Source organism: Petromyzon marinus, chromosome 58 (genome assembly GCF_048934315.1).
Source record: "Petromyzon marinus isolate PM22_M1 ecotype Great Lakes invasive population chromosome 58, UKy_Petmar_22M1.pri1.0, whole genome shotgun sequence".
NCBI lineage: Eukaryota > Metazoa > Chordata > Hyperoartia > Petromyzontiformes > Petromyzontidae > Petromyzon > Petromyzon marinus.
In genome coordinates, this window is record NC_133724.1 from 1688449 (window position 1) to 1708115 (window position 19667).

General features: G+C 61.6%; 1 protein-coding gene across 1 annotated transcript in view; it reads right to left on the bottom strand.

The window, feature by feature from the left end:
* Nucleotides 1-19667, bottom strand: part of PKD1 (polycystin 1, transient receptor potential channel interacting) — a 91472-nt gene that overhangs the window by 31993 nt on the left and 39812 nt on the right. Inside the window, exons 15-30 of the mRNA XM_076052786.1 lie at nt 19347-19522; nt 18792-18928; nt 14497-18320; nt 12920-13069; nt 12320-12457; nt 11459-11776; nt 10766-11160; nt 9252-9405; nt 8444-8611; nt 6240-6381; nt 5372-5718; nt 4541-4874; nt 4046-4229; nt 3197-3452; nt 2324-2516; nt 586-753 (exon numbers count right to left, since the gene is read on the bottom strand). Coding sequence (XP_075908901.1) covers nt 586-753; nt 2324-2516; nt 3197-3452; nt 4046-4229; nt 4541-4874; nt 5372-5718; nt 6240-6381; nt 8444-8611; nt 9252-9405; nt 10766-11160; nt 11459-11776; nt 12320-12457; nt 12920-13069; nt 14497-18320; nt 18792-18928; nt 19347-19522 — 7084 coding nt within the window. The remainder of the gene's footprint in view (nt 1-585; nt 754-2323; nt 2517-3196; nt 3453-4045; nt 4230-4540; nt 4875-5371; nt 5719-6239; nt 6382-8443; nt 8612-9251; nt 9406-10765; nt 11161-11458; nt 11777-12319; nt 12458-12919; nt 13070-14496; nt 18321-18791; nt 18929-19346; nt 19523-19667) is intronic.

The window sequence follows — 19667 nt, forward strand, 5'->3', positions numbered from 1 at the left end:
CAAATGAGTACCTGGTGCGGTGTGTAAACATCGCCACTGGGGAGACAAAGACGGTCGAGCGTGGTGCTGGCCACCCACCCCCTCGAGTACCGTTTCGGCCTTCATAGGTGCTCGCTAACAGCACTTGCCCCTACAGTCTGTTAAGGCTATATGGGGGATCTTTATCTTTGTGTGTGTGCGTGTGCGTGTGTGTGTGCGTGTGCGCGCGTGGGTGAGCGCCAGCAGGCGTTCGACACTTCACGTGGCCTCAAGGTGCACATGGCCTGGCACAAGCGTCGTGGTGATGTCACCGCCACTTAGTGGCGAATGGCGGTTGTTGTTGTTGTTGTTGTTGTCGTGTGCGCGTGGGGTGGAGCAATAGTGCAAGGGCGAACGCGGCGCGCTACTTACCCGGCGACCCGAGTTCGATTCCCGCTCATGGCCAACACCGGTGATGATAAGCTTAACCGGCCTCCCCCCCTAGGTAGACTCAGCATCAAATGAGTCCGGCGTGGTGTTGGCCACCCAAGAGTCTGTTACGGGCTACACGGCGGGGGGGGGGGGGATCGTTGTCTTTGTTCGTGTGCGAGTTGGCGCGCGGGTTACCGGTGTTGTCGTGCCACACGCGGATCTTCCACAGCCGGCCCAGCCGCAGGTGGCACGCGATGTGGAACACGTCGGCCGCGTTGCGCCGGAAGGCGCCGTCGCGCGCCAGGAATCGAGCGCCGCTCTTCTCGCGCCCGTACAGGCTGATGCCCACGTGCGCCGTGGTGCCTGCAACGCACGCACACACGCACGCACACACGCACGCACACACGCACACACGCACGCACACACGCACGCACGCACGCTCGCACGCACACGCACGCACACACGCACGCACACACGCACACACGCACGCACGCACACGCACGCACACGCACGCTCGCTCGTCACGGCAGCAGCAGCGGCAGCGTGGGATCGAACGTCGCCGGTGGCCGGGAATCGCACGCAGGTCACGGGGCTCATTGCGAGCGAGAGTGCAAACGAGCTATCGAAGGACTGGACGTCTGTGAAAATGAACTTCGAAGCTCATCGGATTCCTCCAGGATAAATAAATATTCTGATTGCATACAAAGACAAAGATCCCCTCCCCACCGCCCGTAAAGCCTTTAACGGACTGTAGGAGGCAAGCGCTGTTAGCGAATACCTAATTATTGAGAACTAATTTCTGTAGAACTGATCTTTGTGTTTAGTTTGTCGTTGATCTTCCCCCGCGCCTCCGATTAGCGCGGTTGACCATGTGGAGTGAGAAAGAAGTTCAACAGACACATATGAAAGGCGGCACGGCACACGAGGGGGTGGGTCGCCAACAACCACGTCCGGCCGCCTTCATCTCCACAGTGCTGATGCTTACACACCGCACCAACGACTCATTTAAGGCTGAGTCGACCTAGAGGGGGCCCCTGGATCTGTTGAAATATTCGCTGGGATTTATACCGCAGTGTACTAACCACTGCGCCACCGCTCCCACACACTCATTCAAAGACAAAGATCACCCATATAGCCTCAATAGACCGTTGGGGCAAGTGCTGTTGGTGAGCACCTATGAAGGCCAGCATAGCACACGAGGCGGTGGGTGGCCAGCACCACGCCCAGCCGCCTTTGTCTCCCCAGTGGCGATGTTTACACATTGCGCCAGGTACTCATTTGAAGCCGAGTCGACCTATAGGACGCCCAGGACCGGTTCAGATAATCGTCACCGGTGTTGGCCGTGCACGGGAATCGAACCCGGGCCGCCGGGTTCGTAGCGCAGCGTAGCGCTTAACCGCAACGCTCCCGCTCCCCATACACACTCACTCACCCAGACTACTTCTCCTGTTTCTATTTGACCAAGGTGCACTGAGCTACATGGCTCTTTTTCAGATGCGACCTGGCTATCACCAATGGTAGCTCAACGAAGTGCCTTATCGCGTGGACATTTTAAGCAGCCAAATACTCTAAATGCATGTTTCTGAATATTCAGGTGTCAGGGTTGGGATCGAACCCACGACCACCTGTATAACAGGCGAGGTAATAATTCGATTTTATAGAACGTCATTCATGCAATTGCATCCCACAACGCTACAACATCAATTAGCCGGTCCCTTACACGGATGGCACGAAAACAAAACCCCCACTTACTTAGCAAATAAAAAAACTAAGAAATGAATACATAAATAACGACGACAAAGGACACACGAGAAAATTATCATCACGGAAAAAATAAATTAGGTATATCAATATCTCGCCACCGCGGCGCCACCACGCACCTAACACTCACTAACTCAGCCCGGTTCCCCCGACACAGCTGACCCGCACTCACCGGAGCCGCTCCCCCACGCGGTCTTCACCATCACCTCGTACTTGTAGCGTCCCTCGGGTCCGCACAGCGGCACCACGCCCACCCGCCTGATGTCCACCAGGTCCATCCGCCGTGCCAGCAGCGCCACCACGAGGTACGCACCGCACAGCGCCGCGCACACCAGCACGGCCACCAGCGAGAGGCTCTCCAGGGTCTGTTAGGCGGCGGGCAACCGTGGGGACGTGTCGTCGGGCCGGGCGAGAGATCGAGGGAGGGGAGAGAGACGAGAGGGACGGCAGGATGAGTCTCGGGTGCGAGAGCCGGGTGGGTGACCTGGGTCATCCCCCCAGATCTCGACGGCTACAGCAGCGAACGAACACGACGACCGGCAAATGGAAATGAGCGCAGCAGCGACGACCAAACGGAACTCGGAGCAGAGACGTTAAAATTGAAAACCGCGCAACGAACGTAAATCCATCTTAAATTGAATGTCCATCACAAAAGTTGAACATATCGCTTTAGATGCAGGATATGTGGCTTTCAAATAAAAAAAAAAGTGCATTAAATACGACGTTTCAGGCAATGGGCCTTCTTCATAGCCCAATACGTCATCACCCGTTACAAACATTTTTTTGTCTTAAGGCCCCACAGCGTTATTAGTGACGAAGGTGTTGCATTGTCGATGTTGTTGTTGTTGTTGTTGTCACTCGTTGTCATTGCGCATCACTGCCAACGGAGCAGCAGCAGAATCGCCAGATTACTAATGAATACAATAAAGAATTATCATTGTCATCGTCGTCGTCGTCGTCATCATCCCCGCTGGCGCTGTGGGAAAGCGGTGCCCGCCCGCTCGCCCGCCCGCCCGCCCAACCGCCCGCCCGACCGCCCGCTCACCGGTGGCAGCAGGGACACGGCGCCCGGAGGTACGAACATGCCGGCCCCGAACACCGTCAGGTGCCGGCTACGGCACACGGCGGCGCCGGGGCCCGTGGCCCCGTCGGGCTCCGTGCCGTCGCCAGCCCAGCCGTCCGGCGCTCCCGGCGCCAGCCACTGGCAGAGCGCGAGGTAGGCGCCGACGCGCACTCGCACCGCCGAGCCGGCGTGCCGGTTGCGGACGAGCAGCATGAACGGCCGCGTCGTGTCGTACGACCTGGCGGCGGCGGCGGCGGCGGCGGCGGCAGACCGGAAGGGGGGCAGGAGTGGAGGGGGAGGGAAAACGTGGCACGCGTGAACGTCGTCGACATAAGTACGTGCAGGGGGTAGCGCGGTGATAATGCTCGTTGCCTCGCGGCAAGACAAGAAGGCTTTGGGTTCTGTTCCCAACTCGGGCGGCAGCCTGGGTCGAGTCGGCGTGTGCCCGCCCTGTTCCTGCGTGAGTGTGAGCGAACGTGTGTGGGGGGGGCGGTAGCGTAGAGGTTAGCGGGTTGCGGCCCGAGTTCGATTCCTGCTCACGGTCAACAGCAGTGACAATTACCTGAACCGGTCCTGTGCCTCCCCTAGGTTGACTCAGCCTCAAATGAGTAGCTGGTGCGGTGTGTAAAAATATCCCACTGGGGAGACAAAGGCGGTCGGGCGTGGTGCTTAAAAAGAGCGATACAGCTCCCTGTGCGTATGTTTGTTGAACTTCTTTCGCACCGTACGTAGCCAACCGTGCCGATCGGAGCGCCATACCTGGTACAATAAAACGTTCGATTTCGTTTAGCTTTCGGCGACTGGCGAGATGCGCCACCTGCCGTCACTCACGTGGGCGACAGGGCGAGCGTGCAGGCCGACAGGTTCCCGCGCTCCACCTCCTCCAGCGGGATCTGCTTGGCGATGACGACGGCGTCGCCGCCCGTCCCCGGCTGCTCGTCACCAGGCAGCGCCGGCGCGTAGCCGTGCAGGCTCACATCCACGCGGCGCACGGCGTCCGCGCTCGCAGCCGCATCTGCCCCTCCGCAAGCGAGCGAGCAAGTGACTAAGTGAGTGAGCGAGCTAGTGAGTGAGCAAGCGAGTGAGCATGGGAGTGACTGAGCGAGCGAGCACGAGCGAGTGCGCGAGCGACAGAATGAACAACGTGAGCGATTGACCGAGTGTGCGATTGAGTAAGCACATGAGCGAGTGACTGAGCAGTGCGAGCGAGTGAATGAGCGAGTGAGCGAGCCAACGATTGAGCGAGTGACTGAACGAGTGAGTGAGCGATTGAGTGAGTGAGCAAGCGAGCGAGCACGTGAGTAATGTGCCGGCTAGGTCCCTCACCGTCCTCGGGCGTGTACGTGACCTGCACGAACAGGCCGGCCCTCGCGTCCTCGTTGCTGGCGTTCACGCTGAAGTTGACGGCGCCGCCCGGTGGCACGGAGACGGTGCCATCGCCGGCGGTCCCGGCGGTCGCCGCCACCAGCGACTCGGAGAGGTTGAGGGCCGGCCCCGGCAGCGTGACCAGGATGGCGGCGCCGGCGGGCAGGTCGCTCACCGGCACCACCGAACCGTCGTCGGCGCGGCTCAGCTCCAGCGAGGCGACGCGGGACGACACGGCGAGGCTGCCCAGGGGATCCGGCTCTGGGAACGGGCTGCTCGGCATCACCAGCATCACCTGGGCACGCACGTCGGACCGGCAAAAGGTGCGGCGCACTTCGTCAACGGAACGGTGCGGATCATTCAGTCGGTCACCACCACGACCACTGCCACCACCGCCAATCGTTCGCCCGCTCATTCCGCACCTCCAATAAGCACGGTTGGCTAGGTATGGTGCGAAAGAAATTCACATTACATGCATATACATATACAGACACATACACCACCGTCACCGCCACACTATCACCATACCATTGACGTCGCCATCACCGCCGCCGTTGCCACCACCACAGCTTAACTCAAGCACAGTGCGAAACCGCGTCATCTACACGCGGCCGCCCAACGTAACCAATCGCGAGCCGCCCCTGCGGCACGGTTTGGTTCGTTCACCGGAAGAGCACCCGAGCCGTGCCGCGCCGGCTCTGCACGGCGCCAGCACGGCGGGGTGGGGGGGACAGCCTCCCCCGGCAACCTCCCCCGCCCCCCGCCCCCCCCGCCCCTCCCAAGCGTGCGCACCTGCGTGAGCTCGGCGCCGGCTCCGCCCGCCGTCGCCGCGACCCGCCGGTCGATGATCTCCGCCGCCGCGAGGGGGATTTGGAACGCGCAGTCCGGATCGCCCTCCGCCTCCTCCTCCTGCGAGGCCGGCGCCGGCCCCGCGCCGCACAGCAGCGACAGCGGCGTGACGCGCCGGCCCAGCGCCGCCAGCCGCTCCGTGCGCAGCGCCAGCTTCTCCTCGTGCAGCACGCGCGTGCGCATCAGCGCGCCCATCAGGCACTCGGCCAGCGAGAAGGCCCGCCGGCCCAGGCCGGGCCCGCCGGGCGGCGGCCTGGCGCGCGTGTCCCGGCCGGTGGCCATGATGGCGCCTGCGTGGCAGCGGGAGAGGAAGGAGGAGTCCGAGACCCGCTGGCGGGCCCAAGAAGCCGAAGGCGTCCGTCTAATCGCCTTTTTTGAAAAGCCCAAGAGCGAGGATTGGGATGGATGACAAGAGCCTTTGCCGTCGCAGCGCCAATGTCTTGGAACAATCTAGTTTCCCTCCCTTAACATCGTGAGTCTTCCTTCGAAACAAATCCTGAGGCAGAAGGTGAGCGCTGGATACAGTCACACATTTGCAAATGCCATTTGTAACTCTGACCCTTACCCCCTGTGCAGGTCTCGATAGCTCAGTGCTGATGTGCCGCATTATCGAGGCACTACTGCCGCTCTGCGGTGTTCTCTTGGCGCTGGTCTGGGACTCTTTTTCATTGTTGTTTTTTTTTATGCCTTTGCCGAATCTTGATGAATCGGACTTGCACAATGAATGTATTTATTCTACATTCACATTTAGTGACTTGCTCACCATTGTGTCCGGTTTGCACTGCTCACTGCAGTGCGAGTGGCCACTCACCCATGACCTGCAGGAGGCTGCGGGCGGGGCCGGTGGGGGTGACCTTGCCCTGCGTCACCCACGCTGCCACCACCGCCACCATCTTCTCCACCTGAAGCAGCACTCGCTCCGGACACTCCTCACACACGGAGGAGGCGGAGGCCTGAGGGGCCGGCGTAGGGGAGATGAGGAGGAACGAGGAGGGGGCAGAGGGGGGAGTGGTGGGGAGGGGGGGAGAGTATCAACCCTTTGCTCTGCCGTGTTAAGCCTTTGCGCTGCTGTACTAACCCTTGCCCTGCCGTCTTAACCCTTGTTCAGCCGTGTTAACCCTTGTTCTGCCGTGTTAACCCTTGCCCTGCTGTGCTAACCTTTGTTCAGCCGAGTTAACTCTTGTTCTGCTGTGTTAACCCTTGTTCAGCCGTGTTAACCCTTGTTCTGCTGTGTTAACCTTTGTTCAGCCGTGTTAACCCTTGTTCTGCCGTGTTAACCCTTGCCCTGCTGTGCTAACCGTTGTTCAGCCGAGTTAACTCTTGTTCTGCTGTGTTAACCCTTGTTCAGCCGTGTTAACCCTTGTTCAGCCGTGTTAACCCTTGTTCTGCCGTGTTAACCCTTGTCCTGCTGTGTTAACCCTTGTTCTGCTGTGTTAACCCTTGTTCAGCCGTGTTAACCCTTGTTCTGCAGTGTTAACCCTTGTTCAGCCATGTTAACCCTTGTTCAGCCGTGATAACCCTTGTTCTGCTGTGTTAACCCTTGTTCTGCTGTGTTAACCCTTGTTCTGCCGTGTTAACCCTTGTTCTGCCGTGGTAACCCTTGTTCTGCCGTGTTAACCCTTGTTCTGCCGTGATAACCCTTGTTCTGCCGTGTTAACCCTTGTTCTGCCGTGTTAACCCTTGTTCTGCCGTGTTAACCCTTGTTCTGCCGTGTTAACCCTTGTTCTGCCGTGTTAACCCTTGTTCTGCCGTGTTAACCCTTGTTCTGCCGTGTTAACCCTTGTTCTGCCGTGTTAACCCTTGTTCTGCCGTGTTAACCCTTGTTCTGCCATGTTAACCCTTGTTCTGCCGTGTTAACCCTTGTCCTGCCGTGTTAACCCTTGTTCTGCCGTGTTAACCCTTATTCTGCCGTGTTAACCCTTGTTCTGCCGTGTTAACCCTTGTTCTGCCGTGTTAACCCTTGTTCTGCCATGATAACCCTTGCCCTGCCGTGTTAACCCTTGTCCTGCCGTGTTAACCCTTGTTCAGACGTGTTAACCCTTGTTCTGCCGTGATAACCCTTGTTCTGCCGTGATAACCCTTGTTCTGCCGTGTTAACCCTTGTTCTGCCGTGTTAACCCTTGTTCTGACGTGTTAACCCTTGTTCTGCCGTGTTAACCCTTGTTCTGCCGTGTTAACCCTTGTTCTGCCGTGTTAACCCTTGTTCTGTCGTGTTAACCCTTATTCTGCCGTGTTAACCCTTGTTCTGCCGTGATAACCCTTGCCCTGCCGTGTTAACCCTTGTTCAGCCGTGTTAACCCTTGTTCTGCCGTGTTAATCCTTGTTCTGCTGTGTTAACCCTTGTTCTGCCGTGAAAACCCTTGTTCTGCCGTGTTAACCCTTGTTCTGCCATGTTAACCCTTGTTCTGCCGTGTCAACCCTTGCCCTGCCGTGTTAACCCTTGTTCTTCCGTGATAACCCTTGTTCTGCCGTGATAACCCTTGTTCAGCCGTGTTAACCCTTGTTCTGCCGTGTTAACCCTTGTTCTGCTGTGTTAACCCTTGTTCTGCCATGTGAACCCTTGCCCTGCCGTGTTAACCCTTGTTCTGCCGTGTTAACCCTTGTTCAGCCGTGTTAACCCTTGTTCTGCTGTGTTAACCCTTGTTCTGCCGTGTTTACCCTTGTTCTGCCGTGTTAACCCTTGTTCTGCCGTGTTAACCCTTGCCCTGCCGTGTTAACCCTTGTTCTGCCGCGTCAACTCTTGTTCTGCCGTGCTAACCCTTGTTCTGCCGTGTTAACCCTTGTTCTGCCGTGTTAACCCTTGTTCTGTCGTGTTTACCCTTGCCCTGCCGTGTTAACCCTTGTTCTGCCGTGTTAACCCTTGTTCTGCCGTGTTAACCCTTGTTCTGCCGTGTTAACCCTTGTCCTGCCGTGTTAACCCTTGTTCTGCCGCGTTAACCCTTGTTCTGCCGTGTCAACCCTTGTTCTGCCGTGTTAACCCTTGTTCTGCCGTGCTAACCCCCTTGCTCTGCTGACCTGTGTGGCGTTGAGGCGGGCGCCAGACGAGGTGTAGGCGAGCGAGGCTGCCAGGCGGAACACATCCTCCATGCTCGCCACGGCCAGGCCGGCCAGCGCCAGGGTCGCGTTTCGCGCCACCTCCGCGTACGTGGCCACCGCCGCGGCATCTCCACCGCCGTCCACCTGCTAGCCACAATCCCCGCCCCCCCACCACCCGGCACGTCTAAAGTAAACTTTAGCTAAACAATTATTTTTTATTTTACCAGGGTAAGAAGGCCCCCACTGAGCCGCGCAGCTCTTTTCAGAAGCGACCCGGCCACTAATGATAGCTCGACGGAGTTGGCTGACCACCTGGACATTGATCGCAACCCAATACTCTGAACGCATTGGTGGCGATCTCCCGTTTACAGGCCTGAGCCAGCGGCGGAACTTTCCACATTCAGAGAGGCCCTCCACGACCCGTCCAGCGGCATTGACTGCGATAAACGAAAACAATCCAATGGAAGCGGAGAGACGGAGGGCAGGGGGAGATTTGTGGCCTGGTTGCTAACCCTAACCTGACCCTAGGTTTACATAGGCCCCATAGACGCACATTATACACACCGCATCCTGTATATTTCCCCCCCACGGCTGTAGCAACGAGTCTAAAGCCACCTGACCCCAGTCTACCAGCGAACCTCGTGTTACCTCACGCTCGCCCGGCTGCGTGGCTCCGGCCGCGAAGCTGCGACTTAACGGTTGGTTACGCACGGCGCGAAATAAGCTCAACACGCATACGCCGTCGGGCGTTGCATGGGGTGAGCTCCGCGTGGCGTCGCGTCCTCACCTGTCGCACCACGCTGAGCAGCGCGGTGGCGTAGAGCGTCACCTCGTAGGGGTCGCCCCTCTGCAGCGCCGCCTGCAGCTCCCAGCGGCTGCGGCTGGCGAGCCACGAGGGCAGTCCGTCCGGCGGCGCCGTCGGCAGCGCCACCTCCACGCTGCTGCTCCACGCACAGCGCAGGCACCACGAGCGGCCACCGCCCCGTCAGCTCTACCCAACGCCCGTCAGCTCTACCCACCAACTATCAGCTCTACCCACCAACTATCAGCTCTACCCACCACCCATCAGCTCTACCCACCACCCGTCAGCTCTACCCACCACCCATCAGCTCTACCCACCACCCATCAGCTCTACCCACCACCCATCAGCTCTACCCACCACCCATCAGCTCTACCCACCACCCATCAGCTCTACCCACCACCCATCAGCTCTACCCACCACACATCAGCTTTACCCACCGCCCATCAGCTCTACCCACCAACTATCAGCTCTACCCACCACCCATCAGCTCTACCCACCACCCATCAGCTCTACCCACCACCCATCAGCTCTATCCACCACCCATCAGCTCTACCCACCAACCATCAGCTCTACCCACCAACTATCAGCTCTACCCACCGCCCGTCAGCTCTACCCACCACCCATCAGCTCTACCCACCACCCATCAGCTCTACCCACCACCCATCAGCTCTACCCACCACCCATCAGCTCTACCCACCACCCATCAGCTCTACCCACCACCCATCAGCTCTACCCACCACCCATCAGCTCTACCCACCAACTATCAGCTCTACCCACCAACTATCAGCTCTACCCACCGCCCGTCAGCTCTACCCACCACCCATCAGCTCTACCCACCACCCATCAGATCTACCCACCACCCATCAGCTCTACCCACCACCCATCAGCTCTACCCACCACCCATCAGCTCTACCCACCACCCATCAGCTCTACCCACCAACTATAAGCTCTACCCACCACCCATCAGCTCTACCCACCACCCATCAGCTCTACCCACCACACATCAGCTTTACCCACCGCCCATCAGCTCTACCCACCAACTATCAGCTCTACCCACCACCCATCAGCTCTACCCACCACCCATCAGCTCTACCCACCACCCATCAGCTCTACCCACCACCCGTCAGCTCTACCCACCACCCATCAGCTCTACCCACCACGTCAGCTCTACCCACCACCCATCAGCTCTACCCACCACCCATCAGCTCTACCCACCAACTATCAGCTCTACCCACCACCCATCAGCTCTACTCACCACCCATCAGCTCTACCCACCAACTATCAGCTCTACCCACCACCCGTCAGCTCTACCCACCACCCGTCAGCTCTACCCACCACCCGTCAGCTCTACCCACCACCCGTCAGCTCTACCCACCACCCATCAGCTCTACCCACCGCCCATCAGCTCTACCCACCAACTATCAGGCCCCATTACGATGATGATGATGATGTTGATGATGATTACAGGATGACCCTAGTAATCCGGGGTGGCTCCCCACCAGTTGAGGGCGAGAGCGCGGGCTCCCAACTGATCCTCCACCCACAGCTCCAGCCAATGGCGGGTGCCGGCGCCTGCACCGCCTCCCAGGGGCAGCAGCGCGCTCCACCGCGCCTTCACGCCGCGGTAGAGCGGCGTGTCCTGGCAGCCGCCGGCCGGCGAGCACGCGGCCAACACCAGCGTGTAGAGCACGGGGGCGCCGGCGTCTTCGGGGTCCCGCCAGTCTGACTCGCCAGCAGCACCGTTAGCACACCACGACGACAAGGCAGGAGACAAAGATCCCCCGTTTAGCCTGAACAGACTGCTGGGGCAAGTGCCGTTAGCGAGCGGCACCTGTGAAGGCCGGCACGGCACACGAGGGGGTGGGGTGGCCAGCACCACGCCCGACCGCCTTTGTCTCCCCGGTCGCCATGTTTACACACCGCACCAGGTACTCATTTGAGGCTGCGTCGACCCAAGTGAGGCCCACGACCGGTTCTGATAACCGTCACCGATTGTGGGCCGTGAGCGGGAATCGAACTCGTGTCGCCGGGTTCGTAGCCACACCGCTCGCCGGAGACAGATCGGACCCACGCACGGTTTATCAATAAGCAACTTTATCACTTGACAGGCAAAGCCCACCGGGCTATTCGCTCGCCAGCTACGCTCGCCGGCAGGGCGACAGGCGAGGCGCGCGGCAAGCGGGCTCACCAACGCAGTCGTACTGCAGGCGCGTCTCCAGCACGGTGAGAGCGGCGTCCGGCGCCGGCGCCGGCATCAGCGTGGTCCGGCACTCTCCGCCCGCCGGCGGCCGGTTGGGCTCGAGCACCAGCGACGAGTTCCCGGCGGCGGAAGCGCCGCCGACGCCGCCCGGCGCCGCGGACACGGCGAGGACGAAGGTGTAGGCGAGGCCGTCGGCGAGAGCCCCGGCGCGCACCACCAGGTCCGGCAGGGCGTCCCCCGTGGAGGAGCGGTCCGAGCCAAGGGGCAGCACCGCCCCGTCGGAGTCCACCACCGTCCACCGGTACTGCAGCTGTGGGGCGGCGGACCGTGATAATCCGAGTGTATAGTAGTGTAGTGTATAGTAGTGTAGGGTATTGGAGTGTAATATTTAGTAGTGTAGTGTATAGTAGCGTAGAGTAGTATAGTGTATAGTAGTGTATAGTCTAGTGTATTATGTAGTGTATAGTAGCGTAGTGTATAATAGTGTAGCGTAGAGTAGTGTAGTATATAGTAGTGTAGTGTATAGTCTAGTGTATTATGTAGTGTATAGTAGCGTAGTGTATAGTAGTGTAGTATATAGTAGTGTAGTGTGTTGTGTACAGTAGTGTAGTGTGTAGTAGTATGTACGTTGAACTTCTTTCGCACCGTACGTAGCCCACCGTGCTTATCGGTTCATTCCGTCGTCAGCGGAATCGCGCGTTTCGTTATTTAAGACAGCGAGGGCCATTGTAACGTTCGCGGGCACGAGCATCTCCGCTCGCGCGATGCCACTGGGAGCGGGCCTCCGGCACGGCGCTGTGCTGCGCCAGCGGCAAAAGCGGTACCGGCGGTGGGAGCGGGGAGCGGTCGTCACCTGCGCGCCGGGGGCACAGTCGAGGCAGCGGCCGGACAGGGTGACCTGCTCGCTGCGGCTCACGGAGTAGCGCCCCAGAGCGTCGCACGACACGCACCGCACCGCCACGGACAGCGCCGGCCCCTCCAGCACCAGCACCTGCGAGAGCCGGCGGCGTGCGAGTCAGGGGTTATAAATGCCGCTTTAACATTTAAGAAAACAAAAACACACACACACACACCAAAGTGTATACACGAAACAAAGATGAAGCTCCCCCGTGTTAGCGAGTTTCCATGTCTAACTAACTAATTTAATTTTACCAGGTAAGGCCCACTGAGCTGGGTAGCTCTTTTTCAGAAGTGACCTGACAATCACAAATGATAGCCCAACGAAGTGGCTTATCATCATCATCATCACCACGTGGAAATTTATAGCAGCCAAATACTCTTAAACGCGAGATGTCGATTCTAAAAGTGGAGGGAAAAACCGGAGGACCCAATATACAGCAGGCGTCAGGATCGGGATCGAACCCACGACCTCCAGTATACCGGGCGAGGTAGTTAACATCTCGCAACCTTGTCGCCCCGGAATCCGGGGCAGAGTGGCCACGTGGAGCCTCACCGTCTGGTTGGCGCCGGCCTCCCCCTTGCCGGGCACCGCCTGCACGCGCAGCGTGATGACGTAGCTAGCGCCGGGGACCATGGCGGCGCCCGACACGTTGAGCAGGGGGCCCTGCGACCGGGACGAGAAGCAGCCCTGGGTGCCGGGGACCTGGCCGCAGGTGGGGAGGGGTGGGAGGGTCACGGGGGGAGGAAGGGCAGGGGGAGGTGTGTGGCACGCGGGGCGGAAGGGGCAAGGCGAGAGGGACACGTACACGTGGTTCGCACCTCGCAAATCCACCGGCGCATCCGGGTCGTGCCAGCCCGGCGCGGCTCTGGAGGCACCGGGTTGTTTTTTTCGGACTGCAGAAAACTAAAAAAAAGCTACACATTCTTTTTTTATTTTACCCGGTAAGGCTCCACTGAGCTACATTGCTCTTTTTCAGAAGCGACCTGGCCATCGCAAGTGATGGCTCAACGAAGCGGCTGATCGCCGTGTGGAAATTTACAGCGGCCAAACGCCCGCGTGAAAAACTGTAGGACTACCATGGAGAGTGAGAGAGACCTCCTGTATACCAGGCGAGGTGGTTAACATCTCCGCCGTGGCACCAAGCAGCACCAACGAGCGGAGGCGCACGCGCGGGCGCGGTGACGCCGCGTCCCCACGGCGTGCCGACCGACATCACGCGCGGTGGTTGCGCAATCTATCCAGCAGCCCCTGGCCCCGCTTGGCCGCGAGCCGGATTCCGACAGGCAGCGGTATAAGCGTGGTTTGGTTCCGGCTCGGCACAGCAAAACCAGCCGGTGGGAAAAAACAAAACACCCGTAACCGCTATGGCCCCGCGCTGGCTCGGCTCGGATGTTCCGATTATATTCAACCATCGCGCAAACTACGGTCGTTCTCGCAGCAGCAGCAGTAGCAGTAGCAGCGGCGGCTTTTGGCTAAGCCGTCAAGCAAAGACGGTGGTCACCGAATCACGCGGTGCTTTCGGATGCGCTTCTGCGGCCGTCTGGAACGTTCTTTCCTTCCGATATTAGGAAGCCGCCGGAGCTATGCACTTTCACATCACCTAAATGGAAAACGAATGTATTTAGAGCTGCTTCTTGTGTTAACTTTGTTGTCCTTCCCCCGCAACTCCCAGTAGCATGATTGGCTACGTATGGTTTGAAATAAGTTCGACACACACACAAACTACGATACACTACACTACTATACGCTACTCTACTATACAGTGCACCACACACTACACTTTACACTACTAAACTAGACACTACACTACTACACTATACACTACTATAAATTACTATACAATACACCACAATACACTACACTACTATACACCATACTACTATCCAATACACTGTAAACTACACGACTATACACTACACTGCACACTACACTATACACGTCACTACTACATTATACACTACTATACTATACACACACTACAATACACCACACTAATATCCACTACACTATAGACAACACCACTGTACACGAATACAGCATACACTACTACACACTACACTATTTACAGTAGCAAACACCGAGCTATAGCTGCCAGCGCCAGGGCAGGAACGAGGGCGCCTTCCGCTCACCTTGGGGGCGCAGTCCCAGCTGTAGACGAGGCCTGCTCCGTCTCCTCCCGCTCCGTCGGGGTCCCAGGAACCGCTCCCGTCCAGCAGGAGCCAGCCGTCGTGACGGGACCAGGTCCGGTTGGTGCCGCCGGCGATCACCGCCACGGGCCGGCTCGCCAGCGCGCTCACCGCCAGCGACACGGAGCGCGCCAGCCACGTGCCGCTCAGCCGCGCCGTGAACGACAGGCAGTAGTTTCCCGGCGCCAGCGAGCGGCCCGGCAGCACGAGCTGCGGGCGGCGGGCGTCCACCGACGCGTCGAGCGCCACCGTCGACGCCGTCGCGTTGGGCCGGGCGCAGTCCGCCGATCGGCGCACCTCCCACAGGTACTCGGCGCTGTAGCCCAGCTCCTCGCAGCCGCGCAGGTCCACCGTCACCTCGAAGTAGTTCTGCAGCGCCGCCACGACGGAGGGGCGCGGCGCGACGGGCGCCAGCGTCGGCGGGGAGCAGCCGAGCTCGACGACGCTCACGGCGATCTCGGCGCGCCCCTCGCTCACGTTGTTGGAGGCGGTGACGATGGCGCGGTACTCCCCGGCCTCCGTGTACGCGTGCGCCACGCGCGCCTGGGGCCCCCGCGTCCCCGTGCCGTCGCCGAACTCCCAACGGTAGAGCAGGTCCGAGCCGGACGTGCGGCGAGCCGCGAAGCCCACCGGCTCGCCCGCCAGCGCGTGCGGCGTCGCGTTGTGCCACAGCGACAGCGCCGACACGCGCTCCTGCACCGCCACGACGGCGCCCGCGCCCGCGCTGCTCAGCGCGTTGCTGGCGTTCACCAGCACCGTCAGCGCGCCGGGGATGCGCGGCGTGTACTGCGCGCTCTCCCCCACCGCCTCCTCCGCCTCGGCGCCGGCCATCTCGAAGCGCCAGCGGAAGGTGACGGGCGCGCCGGCGCTCACCGTGGCGCTGAACGAGGCCGGCGCGCCGCTGGGCAGCGCCGCGGGGCAGCAGTCGACGAGGACGAGGCCCCGCACGGCGTCGAGCACGGTGACGCTCACCAGGAAGCTCTGCGCGCTCACGTTGTTCCGCGCCGTCACGTTGCCCACGTAGACGCCCGGCTCGGTGAAGGCGTAGGCGTACGGCTCGCCCGGCGTCAGCGTCGCCACCTCGGCGACGCCGTCCACCGTGGTGGCCTGGCCGCCCGCGGTGAACGCGAGCGTGACGACGGCGGAGCGGCGAGCCGTCCGCAGGTCCGCCGTGAACACCACCGTCTGGCGCGTCGCCGCCGCCGTGGCGTTGGCGACGACGAGCAGGCCCGTGACGCGCTCCTGCGCCGTCACGTCGCGCGCCAGCACCTCGGAGCTCACCGCGTTCGAGGCATTCACCGTCACGGCGTAGACGCCCTCGGCGCCGAAGTTGTACAACAGCTCGGCGCCGTCGTCCATCGACATCTTCCCCGGGTTCGTTGGCACCGTCCACTGCCACGCCACGCTCGACCCGGAGCTCACGCTCCCCACCAGCCGTGCCGGCGCCCCCGCCTCGACGTAGAACGGCACCGCCGCGTCCGGCGTCGTCATCGCCAGGCCCCGCACGGGCTCCAGCACGTCCACCCGCACCGTGGCGTTCTCGCGGCCGAGCGGGTTCCACGCCACCACCGTCACCAGCGCCGGCCCCGCCGCCGCAAAGCTGCGCTCGAGCCGCGGGCTCGAACCCGTTTCCTCCGTCTCGTCGGCGGCGCCGGCGGAGACGAACCACGTGTAGGCGACGGCCGTGCCGCGTCGCACGCTGGCCGCCAGCGCTACGGCGGCGCCGACGGCGGCCGGGTTCGGCGCCGCCGCGACACTCAGGTCGGCGACGCGGTCCAGCGCGGTGAAGTTGAGCGTGGCGGTGAGGCTGCCGAGGCCGTTGCTGGCGCTCACCGCAACGGTGTGTTCGCCGGCCAGCGTGACTCTCCACAGCGACTCGCTCTGCTGCTGCTGCTGCTGCTGCTGCTGCTGCGGCAGCCGGGACCTGGCAGCCGTCTCGTTCGTCTCCACGCTCCTGCCCATGGCCAGGTACCGGAAGCTCCACGCGAAGCCGACGCCGCTGCCGGCTCCCACGAGCGCCCTGCACCGCAGAACCCGCCCCGTCTCCCAGTAGCGCCCGTCCGCCAGCCCGTCGCACGTCACCGTGAGGTTGGCGATCCGCTCCTCGGCGGACACGGTCACGGCGACCTCCTCCCGGCTCACCGCGTTCTCCGCCACGCACGTCACCGCGTGCGCCCCGGCCGTCGGGAAGGCCGTCTCAAACCGGGAGCCGGCGCCGGCGGGGGGCAGGCAGTCGCGGCACGACGCCCACGCGAACGCAACGTCGTCACCGGACTCGACAATCGCCGAGAAGGCGGCGGGGGTGACCGTCTCCACCGTCGCGGGGTCGGGGCCCACGATCGCAAGCCCGCTAACGGGCGCCAGCGCGGCGAGGTTGAGCCCGCCCACGGCGCTGCTCACGTCGTTGAAGACGGTGGCGGTGACGGCGTACGCCCCGCCGGTCGAGAAGGCGTGGGCGGCCGTGCCGTTGCCGCCGTGGCTCACGGCGCCGTCGCCGAAGTCCCAGGAGTATCGCGGCGCGGTGCCGGCGCTGGGGAGCGCGGCGAAGAGGTACGTGCGGTTGACGGCCACGTAGAGCGGGGCGGCGCCGTCCGCCGTCACCCGCACCATCCCCACCGCCTCCTGTACCTCGACCGGCGCCGTGGCGCCACCGGCGCTGACGCCGTTGCTGACGTTCACGGCGGCGGTGAACGCGCCGGTGCCGGCGTACACGTGCCGGAACGGAGGCGCCAGCAGGACCTCGGGGGCGGCGCCGTCGCCGAACCGGAAGGTGTAGGTGCAGCCCTCGCCGGGGGGTTCGACGGCGACGCTGAACTCCGTCGGCTGGCCCAGCCGCGAGACGGCGCCGCTCGTCACCGCCAGCTCCACGCGCGAGATGGCGCCCCGCACGCACACGACAAACTCCTGCCTATTGCTGGCGCCCGACAGGCTGCGGACCACGAGGGAGCCCGAGAAGTTGCCGGCGCCGGCGTAGGCGTGCTCCACCGCGGGGATGTCCACCCCCTCCGTCACGTCGCCGTCGCCGAAGTCCCAGCAGAAGGAGAGGTTCCGCGCGAAGGCGCTGACGCTCGTGGACAGGCTCACGTCGGCGCCGGCTGCCACGCACCCGGGTGGCACCAGGACGTCCGACGGCCGGAGCCGGTACACCCAAACCGTCGTGGCGCCCGTCACGGCGCCCAGCGCGTTGCTGGCGTTGGCGGTGACGCTGTGGGCTCCCTCGGCGGTGTAGTTGTGAGTCACCAGCGGCTCGCGCAGGTCCACGTACACGGTGCCGTCCCCCATGTCGAAGTCCCAGCGGTCGGCCGAGCCGGTCGCCAGCGTGGCGGCGACGGTGGCCAGGGAGCCCAGATCGACGGCGCCGGCGAGTACCGTCACGCCGGACAGCCGGCGCAGCGCCGTCACGTTGGCGCTCGCCTCCGCGTGGCTCACGCCATTGTCCGCGACCACGTGGACGGTGTAGGTGGCGTCGCCGGCGAAGGCGTGCGTCACCCTGCTGGCGCCATCCTGCACCGGCGGGCCGTCGCCCAAGTCCCACGCGTAGACGACGCGGTAGCCGCTGGGCACGGCCACCGCCTCAACGGTGACGGGAACGTCGGCTGGCACCACGCCGAGAGATGGTTCTCCTCCGGGAACGCCGGCGGCGGCGGCGGCGCCGGCGGGCAGCAGCCGGAGGAGCACGGCGGTCAGCGGCGAGCGCAGGTCGACGGTGCTGACCGTCTGGAGGTGCTCGCGGTCCGTGATCGCCTCCACGGAGAGGTTCACCGAGCCTGGCGCGAGCACACGCGCTGGCTTATGTAATTGACGCTACGAATGATTGGACGATCACAGTGGAGTCTCAGTGTGCGTACATGTGTGTGGGTGGAGCGGAGGTGTGGGGGTTAGCGCTACGCTGCGCTACGAACCCGGCGCCCCGAGTTCGATTCCCACTCACGGCCAACACCGGTGACGATTATCTGAAACGGTTCATGGCCTCCCCTAGGTCGACTCAGCCTCAAATGAGTACCCAGTGCGGTGTGTAAACATTGCCGCTCGGGAGACAAAGGCAGCCGGGCGTGGTGTTGGCTACCCACCAAATCGTGTGCCGTGCCGGCCTTCATAGCTACCGCTACTCGCTAACAGCACTTGCCCCAACAGTCTGTTAAGGCTATACGGGGGAGATGTCTTTGTTACGATTGGCGGTGTGGTGGTGCTGTGCGTGCGAGTGTATTCGCGTGCGGGGGCGCCGGTGCCGGCCTCACCAGCCTCCGTGTAGGTGTGCGTCACGTTGTGCTGCAGCAGGACCCGCTCCACGCCAGGCTCGGGCCTGGGCAGCCAGGCCTCGTATGGCGGACTGGCCCTCCACGTGGCGTTAGCGCTGCCGTCCCCAAAGCACCAACTGCAGGGACACATATTCGTAATAATAAAGTATTAAAAAACTAAACGATAAACAATTTTTGTTTGACCAGGTAAGGCCCACTGAGCTACATAGCTCTTTTTCAGAAGGGACCTGGCCATCACAAATGATAGCCCAATGAAAAAATACTCTAAACGTGTGACGTTGATTCTAAGTGTGGAGGGAAAAAAACGGAGGACCCAGAGAAAAATCCATATACAGCAGCAGCAGGTGTCAGGGTTGGGGATCGAACCCACGTCCTCCTGTATACCAGGCGAGGTAATTAACATTTCGCCACCGCGGCGCAAGATGTTAACTACCTTGCTATGTTTGGAGAGGCAAATATGGGACTGAGAGGCATTATATATGTTGCTGTTCATCCCGAAGCTCTCCTGGGAACAACAACAACAATGACACCCACCGGAAGAGGACCGCCACGTTGGCGTCCACCCTGACGGTGGCGGCCAGCTGGAGGCTGCCGTTGACGGGGAACACGGCGGGCACGTCCAGAATGGCGAGGGCGGCCAGGGGGTTCATGGTGTCCGCGTGGATCTCCGCCTCCACCCACTCGCGGCTCACCGCGTTCTCCGCCGTCACCTGGCTCGCCGGCGGACAAACCGAGGGTGGCGGTGCGGTGCGGTGCCCGCGTCAGCGCAGGTGGCGGTGGGGTGGTGGTGCAGTGGAGCGGTGGTGTGGTGAATCGGTGGTGTGGTTGAGCGGTGGTACGGCGAGGCGGTAGAGT